Source organism: Xiphophorus hellerii, chromosome 9 (assembly GCF_003331165.1).
Source record: "Xiphophorus hellerii strain 12219 chromosome 9, Xiphophorus_hellerii-4.1, whole genome shotgun sequence".
Taxonomy (NCBI): Eukaryota; Metazoa; Chordata; class Actinopteri; order Cyprinodontiformes; family Poeciliidae; genus Xiphophorus; species Xiphophorus hellerii.
Window position 1 is genome coordinate 7,421,822 of NC_045680.1, and position 20,709 is coordinate 7,442,530.

The 20,709-nt window shown below is 36.4% G+C and overlaps 1 protein-coding gene and 1 non-coding gene across 2 annotated transcripts; one reads left to right on the plus strand and one right to left on the minus strand.

Moving 5' to 3' along the window:
- The first annotated feature begins 642 nt into the window (after positions 1-642).
- LOC116725871 (zinc finger BED domain-containing protein 1-like) lies at positions 643-2,602 on the plus strand. Its single transcript, XM_032572271.1, has 5 exons — positions 643-675; positions 788-927; positions 1,013-1,483; positions 1,580-2,171; positions 2,250-2,602. The coding sequence occupies exons 2-5, from the start codon at positions 826-828 to the stop codon at positions 2,525-2,527; spliced, it is 1,443 nt and encodes a 480-aa protein (XP_032428162.1). The 5' UTR covers positions 643-675; positions 788-825; the 3' UTR covers positions 2,528-2,602.
- Positions 2,603-9,209: 6,607 nt separating this feature from the next.
- Positions 9,210-9,283, minus strand: trnai-aau (transfer RNA isoleucine (anticodon AAU)). The gene has a single exon. It is a non-coding gene; the product is annotated as a tRNA-Ile (tRNA).
- Positions 9,284-20,709: the final 11,426 nt, after the last annotated feature.

Genomic DNA, 20,709 nt, shown 5'->3' on the forward strand with positions numbered 1-20,709 from the left:
TGATGTTATGTGATGATTCGAGGCGTGTGTCGAGTAATGGAGGGGGCGTTTCCGTAAAGCGCGTATCGAAGCTTGCTTCATTTAGGGGAGGAGCCGAAAACTATGACGTCCGAAGCCTCGCTGCCCGACTGTACCACGTGACTGCTTCGGGAAGTGGCTCAGATTTTGGCGCGGGGTTTGACAGCTTTAGAAACCCCACAGGCTCCATTCAAAATGTGGGTTGTTGTAGGTGAGTTGCGGTCAGTTGAGAGAGTGGATATAGCTATCCAAACTCTGCTATAGTTTGGATAGCAGAGTTTGGATAGTGGTTATTTAGTTTGAGACAGTTAGTTTGGTGTTTGGAGAGTTTAGGAGAGAGATAGATAGATAGGAGATTTAGGAGCGCAAGGACAGGATAGGAGTAGGATGGAGCCGGCGAGAAAGAGGAGGATTTCCCCTATGTGGGAACATTTCGATTTGATAAGCCCTAACAAGGTAAGGTGAACTGAACATTTGCAGATGCATTAGGTTTACTTATGAGGAACTGTATTTTTCACTGTTTCTTATTTTCTGTAAAGGTGAGGTGTTTATTGTGCTCCAAGGAGTTGGGGTACAATAATAACACCTCATCCATGCTAAGGCACTACAGTGCCTTACATGAGAATAGGGAGGAAACTGGAGCTTCACCCAGCCAAGGTATTTCATTACTATATTACAAACACACTATCACCATTTTTACATGCTGATGTTTGCTTGTTGTGTAAATAAAGACAGGTAACAGACACTGTATTTATTCCCTTTTAACCAGCCACCAGAAAACAAGAGCTGGATGAAGCTCTAGTCTCCATGATAGTGAAGGATACCCAGCCTTTCACTATTGTGGATGACATTGGATTCAGGGCATTTGTGTCTAAGCTGGATCCCAATTATGTTCTCCCTACAAGGCAGGTATGTGTGGGTCCATACATGAAACGAATGACTACATTATTGTATGTGTCACAATTCAGCAATATATATATATTTCTTCCTTTAGGCTCTGAAGGCCATGGTGGAGGCCAAATATGAGTCTGCTAAGGAGCACGCTAAGGCTAAAGTAGAGAAGGTGGCTGCTGTTAGCCTTACATCAGATATGTGGACATCCATCAACATGGATGCCTACCTGGCAGTGACATGCCACTTTGTGGAGGAGAACGGAAAGCTGAGCTCGGTGTTGTTGGGAGTGCAGGCATTCCCCCAGTCTCACACTGCTGAAAATATTGCTTGTGTGAAAGCCTCCCTGATGGAGGAATGGGGAATCTCAGGCAAGGTGACATGCATGGTCACCGATGGTGCTCCTAATATGGTGGCATGCGTGAGAGAGCTGAAGCTTCGCCACCACATTTGTGTTGCTCACACCCTCAATCTTGTTGTGAAGAGGGCGCTTGACCAGCACCCTGTGCTCTCTGGCCTCCGGGCCAAAGCAAGGAAGCTGGTTGGCTACTTTAGAAGCAGCACCACTGCTAAGGTATGCTCTTTTCTTTTATTCCAATATATAATGTTAATAGTTTGTCTGTACTCCTACTGCAGTCACTTAATGGCCTACTCTTCTGTATCTTTAAAGGAGAAGCTTACACAAGTGCAGCTTCAGCTGGGCATGCAAGCAACCAAGCTGATGCAGGAGGTGGAAACAAGATGGAACAGCACCTACTTGATGCTGCAACGTCTGGTGGAGTTGAGGGAGCCAGTAGGAGCGGCATTGGCTGGATTACACACTGACATTCCCTTTTTCACTGCCAGTGAGTTTGACATTGTTGTAGCGTGCCTTTCTTTACTCTCTCCTTTCTATGACGCCACCACGGAGCTCTCTGCAGAAGAACATGTGTCGGCATCAAAAGTTATCCCCCTCCTGAAGATGATGGAGAAAGCCCTTCAGGAGGAAGACACCAAGTCGGCACCTGCAGTAGCAGTGGAAATAGGAGAGCAGCTCATCAGACAGCTCAGGGAGAAGCTGCACATGCTCCAGTCAATGAGCATCTTGTCGCTGGCTACACTCCTGGACCCACTATTTAAACTTATAGCATTTTTCAGCAACACAAAAGCTGCTGAAGCAGTGAAGCGCTTGACTTCAGAGTGTGCCACCGTCATCCGACGGAACACAGAAGAGAACACTCACGAGATTCCCCAGGCTTCCACCTCTCAAGAATTCACTGGAGGTAATCTTTTATATTACATTTTGAGATTACTTATTCCTATTACAACACTTACTAACATGACCTGTGGTTTCCATTTAGGTAGCAGACTTTGGCAAAGATTGGACACTAGTGTCATGGAGGCAAAGAGGACTCAAAATGTGTCAGCAGATGCCACCGTAGAGGTCCAGCGCTACCTGTCAGAGGCAAACATAAGCAGGCAGGAGAACCCCCTGGAGTACTGGGCTAATCATCGGTCACTGTACCCCAATCTGTACAAACTTGCACTTATTTATTTATGCACCCCGGCATCATCTGTGCCATGTGAGCATGTCTTTTCAAAGGCTGGAGAAGTAGTGTCAAGAAAGAGAAATCGTTGAAACCAAAAACTGTGGAGAAATTGTTGTTTCTTAATAAAAATGCATGAAATCATCCAAGTTACACAAGCATTAGCCTATTCACTACCCCCTCCCTAGTTCCACAAGCACTTTCACTGTCCTCTGCCTGATTAGGCCCATGCCATTTTTCTAGAGTCACAGAACAACATTATTACACAACATGCCATATCACATGACACTACTATTTTGGGAATAATTACACACAGAGAATACATTCAAACAATATTTTATTATACACATATGTGTATACATAATTTATGTAGACAAATGATTTTGTCCTACACCTTTTGTGAAGTCATTCCCAAGAGCCATAATAGACAAAAATTCAATTCATCACAAGTGTTAAGATACAGCTGGCTGTGATTATACACCTGGCCAGTAGGTGGTTTCGTGTGCACATGAAGCTTCAAGAAATGAACCCTTTCTCGAACCAGTTGGCTCAAGTGGTTCGATGCCTTATGAGGCTTCATCTCACCATCACTAATTTACTCCCATCGTGACGCCGTGGATCGTTACCCACTGGTTGCCCGAGTTCCATCTTCGTCTCTGCAGATAAACCTTAAATCATTCCTGAATTCCCAGCTGGCAGTCGGTTTGCTCCCCGTTCCTCCTCACCTGAACTTACCTGTCCGCCCTCCACCGCAGTCTCCACCATCTACCAAAGAACTCACTCCGTCAAAACTCCACTCTGGAACCCGGACCACTTCGAGACCACTTCGAGGACCTCCACAAGGAGACCAAACCCTGGAAACCACTGTATTACCCTCCCACCCCAACTCCCCGGCAGAAGATGATCTACATTTCAAGTAAGACCAGTCTAATTCTTCCACCATCTCTATCTCATTGCTCTTCAGAGTACAGACTACCCCGGTTGCCGTCCTCAAGAACAAGAACTACACATTCTCATTTTTCATCATTGTTCAAATAAACTTTATTCACCTGATTATCTGTTCTCCTGGTGGTGGTCTGTATGTGGGTTTAAGAAACTAGGACCCATCATGACAGTTTGTTATTGTGATGAGCTGAGACAAATTAGCACACAGTTGTGAAGTGGAATGAAAATGAATTATGGTTTTCAAAATGCTTTTTTTATTAGGAAATGTTTGCATGGCATTGTATTCATCCCCTTTTCTCTGCTCCTCCAAAATAAAATCCAGATTGGTCTACATGGTCAGTTAACACCAACAGTAAATATCTTATTGAACAGTGCACATTTCCCAAAATACAATATCCTCACAATAAGACAAAGTAATTGCAGAATTATGCTGTGGGAATACAGAGCTGGTCAGTTTTTCTGACTTTGGATAAAATTAAATATTTGTCAAATGGTGTAAAACTTGTAAACGGTAGCAAAAATAAAACTAAGGCTGCAGCAAGAGGTACACATTTCAGCGAGACAGCAACTTTAACCATTGGGGCGGTTTAGATCAAACCATTTTCATATGTTAGAATGGTATAGTCAAAGTCCAGGCATAAATCCTAGTCAAAACTTGAAAATTACTCTCCACTCAGACAGACTGAGTTGCAAGAAAAATTTTAGTTTTTAAATAGTTTAAACACAAAATCCAGTTTGTCTGGTAAGGAGAGATCAACAACCTGACAACCATTCTTAAAATGTTTGTAGAATAATTGAGGTTTCCATGTGGCTTTTTAAATTAGTAAAACGAATTGTATTGCTTTCTTTTAGCTACCTAATGTCCAGGCAATACTTTTAGAAATAAAATATTGCCATTTTAAGTGGCAAGTATTTAGCACATGTTAAGTGAATAGACTCTTGAGCTTTACATGTTATGTCATTCCCTCATAAAAAGGAATAGCTCTCCAGGTAAAACACATACCTGGATTGTTGATTTGATTCTTTCAAATATGTTTGAGAAATCCTTTAATCTCCCATGGCAGCCATTCGAGAGTGCAAAACCCTTGGTCTCACCAAGCGCTGTTTTTTCCACACAGCTCCTTCCTGGAGCTGCAGTCTGAAAACCAAGCTGCCGCCTCACAGAGCACCCGGCCTCCATGATTCCCCCAATCTTCTTATTGAGACTAGTGGCTGCAGCAATTGACAAACATCTGGTGGAACTGCGCATCTGATGAGCTTATTGTGTGAACTTTTTCTCAGTGAAATGCTCCTAAGAACAATGCTAAAGGCTTAAAGGAGGATCATTGCTGTGACAACATGCTGAAGGGGGAGTATCGGAAAGAAGAGGAGCTTCTTAAAGAGACAGATTAAATTGCAGTTATTTTGTATATTTTGCTATGTTTGATATATCCAGCATTTTTATGCCAAGCAAAGGTAACATAGTTAATTTATTGTGCTATAAAATGGCACTATGTGACTGGATAATACATAATACTGTCACTTTAAAATTATTTTCAATCAAGTTATTAGCTTTCCTACTATTCTGTGTCATCACTGTGAATTAATATAGTTTTCTTCTTTACAAGATAAATAGATTTGGGGAAAGGTTTTGGTCTACATTTGTAGCACCTTTACTAAATATCTAACAAAAGAATTCATAAATATAAAAGGCAGAGAAAAAAGTGATGAACAAATAGTTATAAAACTACGCAAGCAGAGTCATGACCTCTCTAAGTCAAACACAGAAACACTTTGACTAGTAATAGGGTCTCATTAGTGACTATGGTGGAAAAAAAAAAACTCCAAGGGGAGTCTGCTGAATCTGTCTCCCAGAGGGGCCCAGTTTATCATGTGGGGGCTAGAAAAGCAGTGACAAAATTCTCTTGAGTCCTCAGATTAGAGCAAGGTACAACTGGGTGATCAGAGGAACCGCTGGGTATGATTGGGGACAATAGGCACCGTATCCACTGACATTTTCTGGAACAAAATTATTAAAAGCCTTACAGATATAGAACAATGGGTTCCACTAAATGCTAAATATACCTGTAAGTCATTGTCGCAGGAGCTTGAACACTGTGGTGGTATTAGGGTATTGTGGGATCTTGGTTCTTTTATTTAAATTTAGGTCCATGGATTCAAGGTTTATGTACTGAAGAAATAAAGTTAGAGAAAACAACCCTGGGGTCTGGCAAACTGACTAGACCCAGAAAGAAAATCTTGCTTTTCTCATTCCAATTTCTCTCTAAGAAAGTTAATATGTTGCTTGGCAAATTATAACCTCTTCTGTGCAAGTCAATAAACTGGCTTCACAAAGTCTAATATGTAATTCTTGTTACAGTACTCACAAATAACTATGGATTCTGTTTGATCACCCTGAAGCTGATAGTTAGCTGATCTTTGGAGACATTGCCACTTGGGATGGCTAATAGTACTTTTCTGTTTTCTTCCAGATGTTTCTGATTTTTGGTTTTCAATTCAAAGAATTGGAGATTATATTTGCTCAGCAACCTATAATGTTTTGCCTTTATTCAAGCAAAGTATCTCATTCTTCTGAACAAAATTGGAAACATTTTGGAACCTAGTAAAAAACTATTTGACGTGCACAAAAATTATATCTGCCTAAAACCTGACTTATCTGGTTTATGATGTGTGTGTTGTATTATTTTGAACAAAACTGTTTATATTGAAAAAATTGGACCAAAACAAGTAACAGAAAATAATAAAAGATAACATAATAAATTGCAACATTTTATTTACAACTTTTAGCCGTAGTCGCATAAGCAGAAGAAATAAATATGATGACATTGAATGAGAAATGTATGAATATGAATTACATTTTGCTCTGCTGACCTTGAATATTGAGAGTGATGTCCTGGAGGCAGTCTGACAGTTTAAGCCAAGGCAGAGCTTTTTGTTGATACCCTACTGATGACTCATATTTCACTGCTGGATATTTTAAATTATGAGCAACAGTAATTCTCATTATGGTTGTTCTTTTCCCTACAATGTCAAGAATTCAGAACCAGTCCAACAAGTAAGCTCACTTATAAGATAGAAACTTTGTTTAAGGTCACATGTATAAGATACTAAATATTAAGATAATTATGACTGGTTCAAGCAGTGACTTTGGCCCTAATTTAAAATATTCACTATTATTTCCAATTAGTCTGTATTTGAATCTTGTTGGAATACCTAATAAAGTAAGCTGCTCAGTGCATGTGTTGACTCCCTACAACAACAAAAAACACCACTCTCTACAAGGCCACATATTCATATACTCATACTACTCTGCTTGACTTTCAGATGTTTCAGAATTTCTGTAGGAATTAGTGTGTTTTTGCAAGACGACAGAATTGGACAAAGTGCTTATTATAATGTGCTAGCACTCAGGTAGCTAGCACATATTATAATTCATATTTTGTCATAATGTATCTTCACTCTTGTATCTTTTTTGTACCATCTTGCTGCAGCCAGAAAATCTTCAGAGAGAAATAATAATGGCAATGCAGGGGACTTGGTCCTCAAAGCCTATCGCACCTTGGCCCTATGTGGAACTTCTATATCTCAACAGATTAAACAGCTTAAATTAGACTGTGCCTTCACTGGCTGCAGCCAGGCTTCCCCAGGGAGTAGAAGTGGAACGACTAGCTTTACTCTGGAGCAGGGAGTGTGGCAACAGGTCTCTCTGGGCAGCCCATTATATGTCCTGCAATGCCGGATGGGTGGGCCCCAGTGTGCTCTTGGATCTATGGTTTCTGTTGTATGATTAGCTCCATGGAGGCCTCCATGGCTGAGTTTCCTCAGGACTTCAGCCAATGAGTAAGGTAAACTATTGAACTAAGAAAGGCTATATATATATATATATATATATATATATATATATATATATATATAGCCACTACAATACAGTAATGAAAACCTTTAGTTTTACTATAGAAGTACAACAATTTTAACCCATTGTCATGGTATACTGTTTTTGTTATTGAATAAGCACAAGAAAATAACTAATCACAAAATGGATTTATATAAAAGTGACACTAGAACCAGTCATTATATGTAAGACCTAGAAAGCACCTCAAACAAAATCTTTGTTTCTAACTTCAAAAAAGTGTATTTTTGCAACAGTATTCAGATTCTTAATGATTTATATATTTTTGTCAGCAGCATGAAAAATAGTGCATGATATTTAACTAGAGTGCACGATAATTAATGTGCACAAACTTTTTTCTTTTTGTTTAAAAACCTCCGGAGAATTTGTTTTGGAACGCATAGGTGGTGAAAAACATTTCACTGTATAACTTGAACTGAATAAACACAGAGCGACTAAAGAACAGTCCTGTGAAATGTATGTTTCACAGCCCCCAAAGCACCACAGACAATAGGAAGAGCATTAATTAATCTATTTAATATTCTTATCCCCATATGAGTGGAACAGCTGCTGACATCCAGCCAGTGCATTTTTATTGATTATAGTACAGAAACATTTCTGTATTCCCCTGAAACCAAAGGCAATTACTCTGTGTAAACCACATCCAGCTGTATGCCTTTCACTTGTAAATGGTTTTGCCCAACATGCTGTGTAGCTGTAGGGCCCATGGCTGATATTTCCCTTAAGATTCCTGTTCAGTTTTTCCGAGATTCCACATTTAACAAACATCCCCAAGGAGGGTAAGTGGTGCAAACTGATAGGGAACAAAAAACAAAAAATGAATTGAAGACATGAAAAAATATGAATGCAGAACAGTTCAATTTATTATGTTTATTTTCAGCATAATAATGACTGGATGCCCCAGAGTTTGAAAAGATGTTTTAGGTATCTCATCAGTTTTAGGAGAAAACCAAATATGTATGCAGCACAGAGCAATGTTAGTTTTCTCATGGTGTAGTTTTTCAAACAGAAGAGGCTTTTGCTGAGTTTCTTCGATCATTTTGATTATCTGGGGTCTTTGGAATTAATTACAAGTGATTTTCCATATCAAACACCTGTTACCATAAATAATGCATGTAGAGCATTCATTACTTCAGGTTAGAAATATATCCATTGCTCTGTGGATTTTTTAAAAATAGATTTCAGCATGATTATGAACTAAACATTCAAATGTATTTGTTCACATTTAAATTGTTAGCATCATTCAAAGATTGACTACATTTATCTTTTTACATATTTATAGCAATGTAGCAAGATTACATTTTCCTTTTTTTATAATCACCACAGTGTTCAACATCATATTGTGTACTTCACAAGGAAAATGTGAACTAGCTCTGGAATGCTATAACCAACCACATAATGTTTTTTATTTTTTGGCAGAATGCAGCTAACCTAGTCTCCCAGCACTTAGAGGTAAGCAAGGGAAACTTACTCCACTCTACATTCATTCAAGAAGAAATAGACCTCCTCAGAGCAAAACTGACAGAAAAGATTTTTTTTTTTTTCATTTTAGTAGTTCATGGGCACTCTGTTCCTCTCTAATGCTGCCCTGGGTAACTGCCCATTTAGCCCATATCTGTCTGGCTCATTAGGCTTCTATTACACATAGAAATGTGATAAATTTAAGATCAATAAAAAAAACATACATCCATTTTCTTCAGCTTTATCCAGGGTCGGGTTGCAGCTTCAGAAGGGATGCCCAGACTTCCCTCTCCCCAGGCACTTGTTCCAGCTCCTCCAGGGGAATCCCAAGGCATTCCCAGACCAGTGTGTACTGGGTCTTCCCCGGGGCGGGACGTGTCTGGAACACCTCAAGAGGGAGTCACCTCAACTGGCTCTCGTGAAGGAGCAGCAGCTCTACTCTGAGCTAATATTTTAATTGGCCAGTATGGGGATTGAACCCATGACCTTGGCTTTATTAGAACCACGCTCTGACCAGCTGAGCTAACCGGCCATACATAATGTTGAGTTTTCATCTATATAAGAAAAACTTACATGATCTTGCCACAATGAAGATTTGAGAAAAGAGTTCATATTCAAAATTCATATGCATAATGGTTTACTTTAAAGCCTTGTGCTATTTTTAAGTGTTGATTTTCTAAAGAGTTAAAATTTTAATTGGCCAGTATTAGTATTGAACCCATGAGCTTGGCATTACAGTCACCACACTGACTAGCTGAGCTAACCAGCCATACATAACTTTGAGTTTTCATCCGTTTAAGAAAAACTTACATGATCTTCACAAAAGCAGCGATATTCTAATGTTTTTCAAAATCAATATGCACAATGGTTTAATTTAAAGCCTCCTGCTATTTTGAAGTGTTGATTTTCTGAAAGACTTTATGTTTCAGTTGGCCAGTATGGGGAATGATTCCCCAATGCCATGACTTTAGCGTTATAAGCACCGCACTCAGACCAGCTGAGCTAACCGGACATACATAATGTTGATTTTTCATCGATATATGAAAAACTTATATGATCTTACCACAATGAAGATTTGACAAAATGCTAATATTCTAATGTTTTTCAAAATCAATATGCATGATGGTTTAATTTAAAACCTTCTGCTATTTTGAAGTGTTGATTTTCTAAAGAACACAAATCCTGTAAATTCTAGACACTAACAGGTATCATAGAATTGCACAAAAATCCGTGAGGGACGGCGGAGTCCCAGAGCGAAATTCCGTGAAAGAGGTGTACGGAGCCTGGTGCCAGAAGCCCATTAAAATGCTGTCTACATCGTTTTTAAACTGTGTGATTGTGAGCGTGAGTGGGAATAAAAATAGCAATAGGTATTTTGTTCCATATAACACAGTAGGAGTGTAACAGGTAAACCTTCTATGGATACAAATTTGACTAAAAACCCACCTGTTTAGGATTGTGTTTGAAATGTAATCAATTACAAATTTATTGATGGAACCTGACTTAATGTCGTGTTTTGATTGTTGATTCTATGTTGCATTGTGTCTCTGTGTTTGATATGATGTAAAACACTTTGAAATGCCTTGCTGCTGAAATGTGCTATACAAATAAAATTTGATTTGATTTTTGATTTTAAAGAGTTAAGATTTTAATTGGCCAGTATTGGGATTGAACCCATGAGTTGGCATTACAGGCACCTCACCGACCAGCTGAGCTAACCAGCCATACATAACTTTGAGTTTTCATCGATTTAAGAAAAACTTACATGATCTTGCCACAATGACGATTTGAAAAAATGCTAATATTCTTATGTTTTTCAAAATCAATATACATAATGATTTAATTTAAAGCCTTCTGCTATTTTTAAACCTAATTAGGATTTTTATTTGTTTGGCTAATCTCTCAAAACAATTTATCTGCTATGCAATCATTCATAAAATGTGGAGTAATTTAAATCCAGAACAAATCTTTATCAATTCAAAACAAAAGCACAATTAAACATGAAGTTTAATAGCAGCTTTTAAAGGGATAAGGTTTTGTAGAATTTTCCACCTTTTAAGAGCCTCAGTATCTTCTTCCACATTCAGCATCATTTACAGTATTGAAAAACCTCCAATTAAAATGAGAAGTTTATCAATTACACACGAAGTCCTGCAGTGCAAACATATCGGACAACCTTGCTATATTGATTCCTCCCTGTGAACCCATACAGATGGTTCCTCCTGACTCCCTTATGCCTCCAACTGACATAGCTTTGAAAACTGCTCTAATTATTCAGTCTACATATGACCTTAGACCAAAAATCAGCACCATGGGGATTGATTAGGAACTTCTCAGATGATTGCATTGGCCCAGGTGGTGTTTATGCTGAACTGTTAGCACTGATTAATCAGTAACAAACCAGAAATCAAAACATATAGACTGTTTGTAATTGAGCAAATAAGGAGCACAAGGGGATCTTTATCTTTTGGGAGTCTAGCTTTACTGTATTTATTGGTGTCACTGATAGTAACTCAGGTTTGTTTTTATTTAACTTCCAGCAATTAGAGTGAAATTTTTTTCTAGGCTGTTGTTTAAGGGAAACAAGAAGAATGCACTGAAAAGATGTTTAATCAATGTGAGAAGGAGGCACAGAGACAGAGGGAAAAAAAACAGAGGAAAATGCCAGAAGATAAAAAAGGATAATGGTGACCTAAAATAATCAATGCTCTAACGATCAGTTGTTTGAAGTCCATACCCAGACATAAAGGTCTCATACATCTTTTAATGCATCTAGTTAAAAAAACTTTGGACATTTTAGGGTTTTGTTGTGCCATCTTGTGGCTAAAAGAAAAACATCACTACCCCAAATCATTGTTCAGCTTTGAATTTTGGTGGACTTTAGCACCCCACAGGAAAAAAAAAAGAGTTGTCAGCAATATTACACATTTAAAAGTCAATAATACCTCTTTTAAAAATATATATATTTGGGCTTATTTCAACTATTCAGGCAGTAAAGATGAATGGAAAACATGGATAGAAATATATATTTTTTAAAATGCTAACTCAGTGACATTTAATGTCTTTTAGTTGGAAAGTTCATGTTTTAGTAAACTGAAATGCAATTCTTCTCAGTTATGTGCATATTTTCAAAATAGCTTTGTGACTTTTTCTTCAGCTGCATGGTGTTGCAGTTCTGTTTTTTTTTATTTTGAAATATACTCTGTGTAATGAATTTATTAGCAAATTATACTAAGGAAATGGGTTTTACTTATTCCATTTAAGTACCCTGACAAGCAAATAAGATAAGATCTTAGCAAAACATGATCTTAGATGAAAAGGTTAAGTGGGTGAAATTATGTTTTTCCTCCATGTAATTGTGTGAAATTTAACTGTTTACTTTTAATTTGGAATTATAAGTAAGAATGTCCTATAAGAAACAACTAAAAAATAATGACTTTGAAAATAAAAATATTTTAATTTTAAGTAGACTGCTTTAAGTAGGCTGCTCAAAATACTTAAAACAAATACATAACTATTTGTTCTACCAAGCCATGATCTGAGAGTAAGAGGAGAAAAATAGAAAAACTAGAAGAAAACTAAAAGGGTGTCTGTGAGCAAAGCGGTTTACAAACCTATCACAGTCACACCAGTTCTGCCATGAGAAATTGAAAAAATTAGCCACAAATTATTGTGGGAAACCTAGGGAACTATAGTTTAAATGTGATCCAAGTGTTACAGCTTAGAGGCAATACTGCAAAATGTTAAGGACTTTAAAGGAAACATCTGACTTTGAAGACAGCAAAAAATAAATAAAAAAGATAAAGCACTATATATATATATATATAGATGTATATATATATACACACACATTCTCATTTTTGCCACATCCCCCTGACCCCCCTCGAGTTAGCCCTAACCTCCCCTTGGCCCCCCAACTTTAAAAGTCTAGCTCCGCCACTGGTTGTATTATGTTTTAGCCTGTATGCACTATGCAGTAAGATTTAGCTGATCAAAACTATAAAAATGCTTTACCTACTTTCAGCCACCTGATGGCAGTGTAAGCACAGTACAAAACAAGTGAAAATCTGCATGACCCAATTGTGCTACTTTCATTTGGGAAAAGAAGTGTAAAACAATATTAGAAATGTTGGCATTTAAAGTCAATAGATTACAACTTTTTTATTCAGGGTACTCTGATATTCTTAATCTGTAATCTTTTGCTGACTTTTTTTCAGCTTCTTGTCAATAAATATTAGGGTTGTGAAGTTCAATGTGAAAAAGATGCATCACTTCAAATAAGTTAAAGTACATTTTATGGGCACCAAATTAATTCACGAAAGACATGTCAAATACATGATAATTTCATTTTTAATGCACATGGCATATGATCTAATTATTTGTCACATATTTTTAAATGTAAAAATGTTTTGTGCTTTAGAACAAAATATTTTCTCCATATGTACAGTTTGCTCTGGCTCTGTTAGGTCATAGTGTTATTTATAATAATTCTAAAATATATTCATTTAGAAAAGAGCCGACTATTAATTATTATGAATCTAGTGATTGTGATTGACTACAAAATCCATAGCAATAAATATAAATGGGGTAAAAACCTAAATACAACCCATTCATGTCAGTTTATTTACAAAGTTTCTAGCTTTTTGGTACCTGCTGACCAACAAGTATTTTTTTGTTTTTAAATTTTGCAAATAAAAAAATCCCCAAAAAGTGAGAAAACATGTTATGTAATCACTATTCTAGGAAAAGTGACTTCACTAATGTCCGTATCACACTGAGATTCTTAGCAGGTGTTATTTAAACCTGATGCTCTAATCCTGCATGTTCATGGAAATAGCTACTTAACAAATTCTGACGTCATTTGTAAGAAACACACAGGAATTATAATGGCTAATTAAAGAAATTGAAACGACCCAGTGTGAGTAGCTTCATAATGCATGTACAGTCACGTCTGACCCACAATTTATAACTGCAAAATGTTACGTTACCTGATAAATAACAGGTGCTGCCATTACTTGGAATGAGTTGGCATTTCATATGTGTCACAAAGACTAAGTAACAAACACTTGGTTGTCCAGTAGTTTTGAATGGGGCTGCAAATGATACCCACATGATATGGATGTTGAAGAGGGTGTTTTCATCACCAAAAAGACTTAAAAAATTGCTTAGAACTATTTTATATGCAGCACTTTCAGTCTGCGTGTAGTGAGTCAGAGTTTTGATCAGAAATCCAGGTAATCATCATGCACTGATATGCTTTGATGCCTACGAAGATTCTGTATTAACACTTTGTTAATACAGAACAAAGTGTACAGTATATTTATGTTTTTTAATGTGCATTCAGGTCCTTGTAAGATGACAGGTGTTGAACTCACCCAGTGTCCATCTGAACATATGGCATATTTCAAATACAGGTGAGGCTGAAAAAAAAGAGAAAATGAAAAAACGGTGTTATGATTAGAGGCGCTTTGACTAGTTTCTTTGTTGTTTGTAAAAAAATTTAAAAAAAGAGAGAGAGAGAGTTAGGAGTATAGAATTCCATATATGACTGTTAGGGTTTATAATCACTTTTAAAAATGTTTATTTTTGTTTTTCAGCCATGGTGTTGTATAAGAAAAGACATGCCATACATATATGGACATAGAGTTTGTGTGCATATCTCCAATTGTATCTGTAGCTAAAAAGCAAGCAACTTCATAACAGAACAAGGTATAGCAACAGACTTCAGGAGGTAATGGTAGCTTAAAATATATTCTGATGCTGACTATTTCCTTGTCAAGATTTTTGTGCGACTAGTTGACCTTTGCAATGCAGAAATGGCACTATGACAGATGGGTACATAAAAAAGAAGCTCCCCATTTTATTTTAGAAGCTCACTTGTTTGTTGATAAACTACTGTTAGTCTATTTTATTATTTAAAAGTGTAGTACGTTTTGCCAGCAGAGGGCGCTCAGTGCCGTATGCACCAGTTGCTGACAATCTAGCCTGCAGAAGAAGTTGGCCAGCACGACGCAGCCATTGCATTGTGCTGTGTTTTCTGTTTTACAGGTAAGCTGGGTGGTAAATAATATATAAATGACAGATAACTGTAACGATGCCTCATAAGTACCTTGTGGCAGGAAGGAGGACAAGCTAGAGTGAAATCACACGTTTAAGAATTTATGAAGATGTTTTGCTGCACTGAGGTGAAACTGGGCCTGGTGGTGCGAGGCAGTCACGGTGTCGGGCCGCAGAAACGTTTTATGTTTTCGTAAGCTAAACGGCAGAAGCTAACTATCGAAATGCTCGTGGCACCAGTAAAAGCACGAGTTTATGACTGTAACCTGCCTTAAATGGAGTAAATGTGTTATGTAATGAGGTGCTTGTGTGAAATAGACTGCTGAGGTAAACGTGAAGCCAAATTTAGCTAACTCAGTTAATCGGATGTGATTATTTTCCCTTCAGCTATTTTTGGTTTAAAGCTGCACTAAATTTTCCATATATTTTTTCTAGTTATTTATTTGTTTTTAATTATTGATTTTATTAAGATGCAATATAATAGAAATATGTTAAAGAAATGCATTTAAAATGGAATTTAAATACAATTCATAAGTGATTTAAAATTATTTAAAACTGGTTAAACAGTTAAAAGCGTTAAAATGGTAATCAGAATTTATTATGGTAGTAGTTTATGTAAGAAAGATATATTTTGGTGACTTAGTCAGTTAATGAATGGGATGTATATGGAAATAAAACTGTAGAAATATACAGACAGTAATGTAGCTGGTTATAAGAAACGGCTGTTTCACTATTGAGTTTTACAGTGCAACTGTATTGTGCTATTGTTATGGTTAAGCAAAAGAAGTTGTCCAGTGCTTGATGAAGCAGTTTCAGAGACAACAGACTGAGTAGCTTCTGTGACCTGCTGTGTTTTCTATTTTACAGTTTATGCAAAATGTTGTACCAGAGATGAGTTGGTCCATCATTTTCAGCAGTGTAACACAGACAGAAGTGGGCAGAAAGAGAAGGGAGGAAGACATGCAGTGGAGTAAAACTAAAAATTCAGAGAAATTGAGCAAAGTTGTCCAGTCGTTCTGGTCTAGAATCACATGTGCCCGGGTGACTGATGTCCATGCAACGAATATATGAACATCTGTGAGGCAAGTTAGAAAAAATTATAAATTGCATAATCTTTTAATTTTTCTAACTTGTCTAAAAGATGTTCATTGCTGAAGTTTTTTTTTTTTTGTAAAATTTTACATATTGAGATTTGGGATTATACCAAAATAATCCAAGATCTTATATTACCTAGTTTGGTATATTTGACAAAAAAAAAACAAAACACAAAAATAACCCAGTCTGCTTTTGTTTGTTGTAAAAAAAAAAGCTAAAATGAAATAAAATCAGGTTGTTTTACATTTTTGTTTTTACTTTTACGTATAAGATGTGAGCAGGTAACTAATTTAAATGTGAAATCACAAAATTAATTTATTGGCCACATAATCTTAAAGGGCTTAAATGGTAAGTTCTGAAATGAGCTGATATAATAGAAACACTTGAGGCTTCCTGCAAGCACAATACAAGCAGATTTTGCAACAAGTGTGAATTTAAGCTTTCACATTACAGCACTTTTGTTTTAACATGTTAGCAGTATTTAGTTGTCATCAGTTTGGGAGGAAAAAAGTCAATCTATATAATGCTCAATGATAAAATAAATGAGTTGACATCATTTACTGCTGACAACGGTGATAACCATTTGCTAAATAAACACCAGCTCATCAGACATCTTATCTTTTGCTTAGTAGGTCATAAAGACATCATTTCCTCTCTTGATGAAGGGAAAAGAAAGACTTGCTACTTTGGGGGGATTGAAATAAACTGCAGAGGGAAATGAAAAAGATGTGAAAAAGTAGCTACTTTTTGGATAAAAGCTACTTACGAATAAATCCATGTTTATCAAGGTTTAGACGCCCTCACATGGGTTTACACGCCCTTACATTTTCTCATGGGCCTAGCTGGAGGCATGGTGCAGGATAAGATCTTTTTTCCTTAGCACTGTTATTACTGGAAACATGACTTTTTTCCTACTTGCCTTATCTGTAATCAGAAGTTAACTTGATTAAATGCATCAAATTCCACTTCCTAATTTCATTTTTTTGACCCTCCTGTAGAAGTTCTTTTAGATGTAACATTTTTGATTAGGAGAAATTAATAATTGTAAATTGCAATAGTATTAGTAATTTTGATATTATTTAGAAACAGTGCTGGAAAAAACAGTTCTTGTAACAGAATTTGACCACTTTCCATCCCACACATTTTGTAATGCAGCCAACTTTCTCTGGCATTATGCTGTGATGCTTGGAATAACTACACTTCTTGAGATGCTGAAAGCGTTTTTCTTAACTGAAATCCCTGAAATTCTCTTCAGCCATTCAATATCCATTTCATTAAATTGAATAGTTTACTTAAAGATCTATTTACTGTTTTCCAGGGATCTGACTTCATTTATTATGACTCTAATGGGATCTACAAGAAGAAAAAGAAGTAAGCATAATACAGGTACTTTGCTCTGTGTCTTTTCTTTATCACTGACCCTCATTGTCAGTTCAGCTTTCTTCCCAAGGCTTCAGAAATGCCTGCTGATGAAAATCCGTGAGAATATGGGTCATAGGTTGTTCAAACTTGACTACTAGGACACTTATTCATACTAATAGATTCTAATGTGTCAAATTAATGTGCAATTATTGCACTGCTTGGGTTTTTCAAAATTATAGACATTTTCTGTATAGGAAACTTATCTTTACATTAAGATTAGAATGTTCAGTTTTATTTTATTTTCTATCAATAAAATACTCATTAAATTATTTAGAATATATTACTTTATCCATTAATACATGTACTGTATTTGCAGCAAACTATTGTTGTTTTGTTATTTTAAGGCATATTATCTCTGATCATTGTTTTTCTTGCTTCACTTAGAAAAGTTTGAAAAAGGAACAGTACTTGAAATATGGGGTATGTACATGCCTTCTTTTTGGTTCTTATTGGACCTCGGCACATAATGTGACACTGTACCATAGTGCGGTCTTGTGGAAACCACAATGCAGATCAAAGTAATAAACATTGATCTGGCAACAAAATTGGAATCCAATAATTCCACTTCTGTTGGGATTTGTGCTTTGTAACTGGTGGTGGAGAGTTCCCAAACAAAACAACTTAATCAAATATAGAAACCTGTTTAAAGTATGAATGACGTTGCAGTTTCTTAAAATAAAGAACATGGCAGCATGTCCAAAGTTTGAAACATATTATCTAGGCAAGCAAGATGTCCATGAAGCTTTACAAAAGAAGCAGGAAGCTTTCATTAAAACTGTACAAGTTAGTAAATGTAAAAAAGACCACACATCTGTGTAATGGCTGAAGAGTTTTGAGTGTGCATGAATACATCATGACTAAACCTGGGTCACGAAACACAGCAGTATCAGAGACACAGCAACAAATTAGAAAATGAGGTGTTGCATTATTCTAGTACAATGTCATTAAAACGAATCACAAAATGCTCATTGCAAGATTCTTACCTTAACTAAGTATCATATGTGTCAGAAGAAAATAGGTCTCATGGATCACATTTCCTTTCAGATCTCGTGAAGGGCCACGTTTTGCTTCATCACGTACCTGGAAAGGAAATGGATCTTAAATGCAGTGTCAAAATATAATGAGCCAATGTGGTGTGAAGTTGTAAATGTGAGTGTGACACAGGTCATGACATCACTGGTGCCATGACACATACCACCAGCCAGTGCCGCTTCATCCATTGAGACACATGTCCTCCTTAAGCAGATTTTATCCCTGACTGAAAATTTCTAGAAGGCACAAAACTGTTCCATGGGAATGTATACACTTAGTATCTGATGTTATCAACTTTAGATTTCTGTATAAAGAAATAATTTCTGGATTTCATCTTTTTTTTTTATTTAGCAAAGAGTAACAAAAGAAATCTATGTGAATTTGTATCATTCATTGTTTATCTTGTACTGGTGGGCATTCCACTCTACATGTCTTATATGTCAAACTTAATACTGTTTTGCTATGAAAAAAAAAACAACAAAAAACATTGGGTTAATTCTAAGGAGAAAGTGGTGGGAAACAGCTGAAATAAAGTAAAAACAAAAATAAGGCTGATCTAAACAAAGAAAGAGACTACAGAATAAGCAAATCTCAAAACAACCCAGGACTTAAAATGTTGTATTTTATTAAAATGTTTTGTACCTCAGCCAAAGGTGTTTAAATATGGCCCTTTTCTCAAATCCTCAATCAGCTCTTTTGTTTTAGGAATGACTTGCCACCACAGTAATTAAAATGGCTTGGAACAGCATGTACTATTCAAGTAGTGTAGAGCCTTACATTTTAACCACAACCTCTCACAATTTAAATTAGCTCTGAATATACAGATATGCTCTTTTCACATGTGCAGCACAGTTTATTTTAAATCCATATTGCATAAAAGTTGTATCTGTAATTCTGTTATCTAACTGCTTTTAGATAATGTTTTACTATTGTGCTTCTCAGCCTTAACAAGATATTAGGGAGCTTTCACTTCTCATCTGATTAAAAAAAAAAACATCTTAAAAACTGGAAACTCTTAGAAACGCAAAAATCTCAACATTGAGCACATGACAGGATATGTTCATTTTAAAATCCCATTTTTAAAAATAAACTTGAACCTAATGGATTAAAAAAAATGTTTCTGGGAACCAGTAAGGCTTCTTTCAATGATTGATATTTAGATGCATTTTTTTTTCTCTTGCGTTTAAACCAAATCCACATCTTAAGGTGGATTTGGTTTTGGAACACAGAGAACAAGCCCTTTAATTCACTGTTAATTCACCTTCAGAACTGTGTTTTTTGTGATTTGTGAGAAGAAAAAAAAAGCAAATAGCTTGGACCCAAATGCTGAAAAAAACAAAACAAACTGACTTTGAAATTAAGATATAGGAATTCTGCAATCAGAGAAAACATGTCACTCAAGTTAAATGTGTGTACCTGGAGGAAAATACACTTTTTAAATTATCCTCATCTTTTTATTTCAACCCTCTGTTTTTTAAATGTCTTTGATATCGCTCAAATTTTTAGATGTGTCCAACTGTAAATTACATAAGTTGTGCTATTGTGTTCATTTCACCAAAGTTTAACTCTGTGTGTTCATGTCTGGAAACTGAGGGAGAGAGTGGCTGATGGACAAGGATGCTTGTGTGTAGGCAGCTCTTCTGTATGCCTGTGTGTGTGCATGTAATTTTATATAACACTTGGTTATCTCTTCCTTGGTAGAAATCATCGTTCTTCTGCCAGAGTGCCTCCTCTGCAGTCCTCACAGTTCTTTGCAGATCATATCTTTCTACATCACAATAACATTAATGTTCACCGTCTCTTCAATCTACGCAGTGATATGCCCAGTGCTTGACGTTTGCCACCTTATCTGTTTTAGGACCAAACAAATAAGGTGCAAACAAGATTGTTTTCTTTGTGCATATGCAATATTGCCTTGGACACCAAGGCTGATGAATGATGCTGTGAGATGATTTGGTTGCTGTTGGTAACCAATCACTTAGAGCCAGTTGTGCATGAATACATCATGGATACTGTATTGCATAAAATCTTTTGCACTGAGGCATAAATTACCATCTGCTGTATTTAGTTGTATAAGATTTAGGATTTTTATTGGTATGCTGTGTGTAAATAACTAAGCATGCAATAATAACTATATAGACAAAATCAAAAGTTTATAATATTGTAAAAATGTATAATATTTTATTCTTTTACACACCCTCTTTCAAGGATGTAACAACCTTGCATGTCCTTGAGGAAGCTGGGCAAGATTGACACAAATCAACAGACCAAGCATTTGACTTCTAATCAGATTACAAAAAAAACCTTTTACAAAAAAAACAAAAAACATGCTCAACACTCAATATCACAATT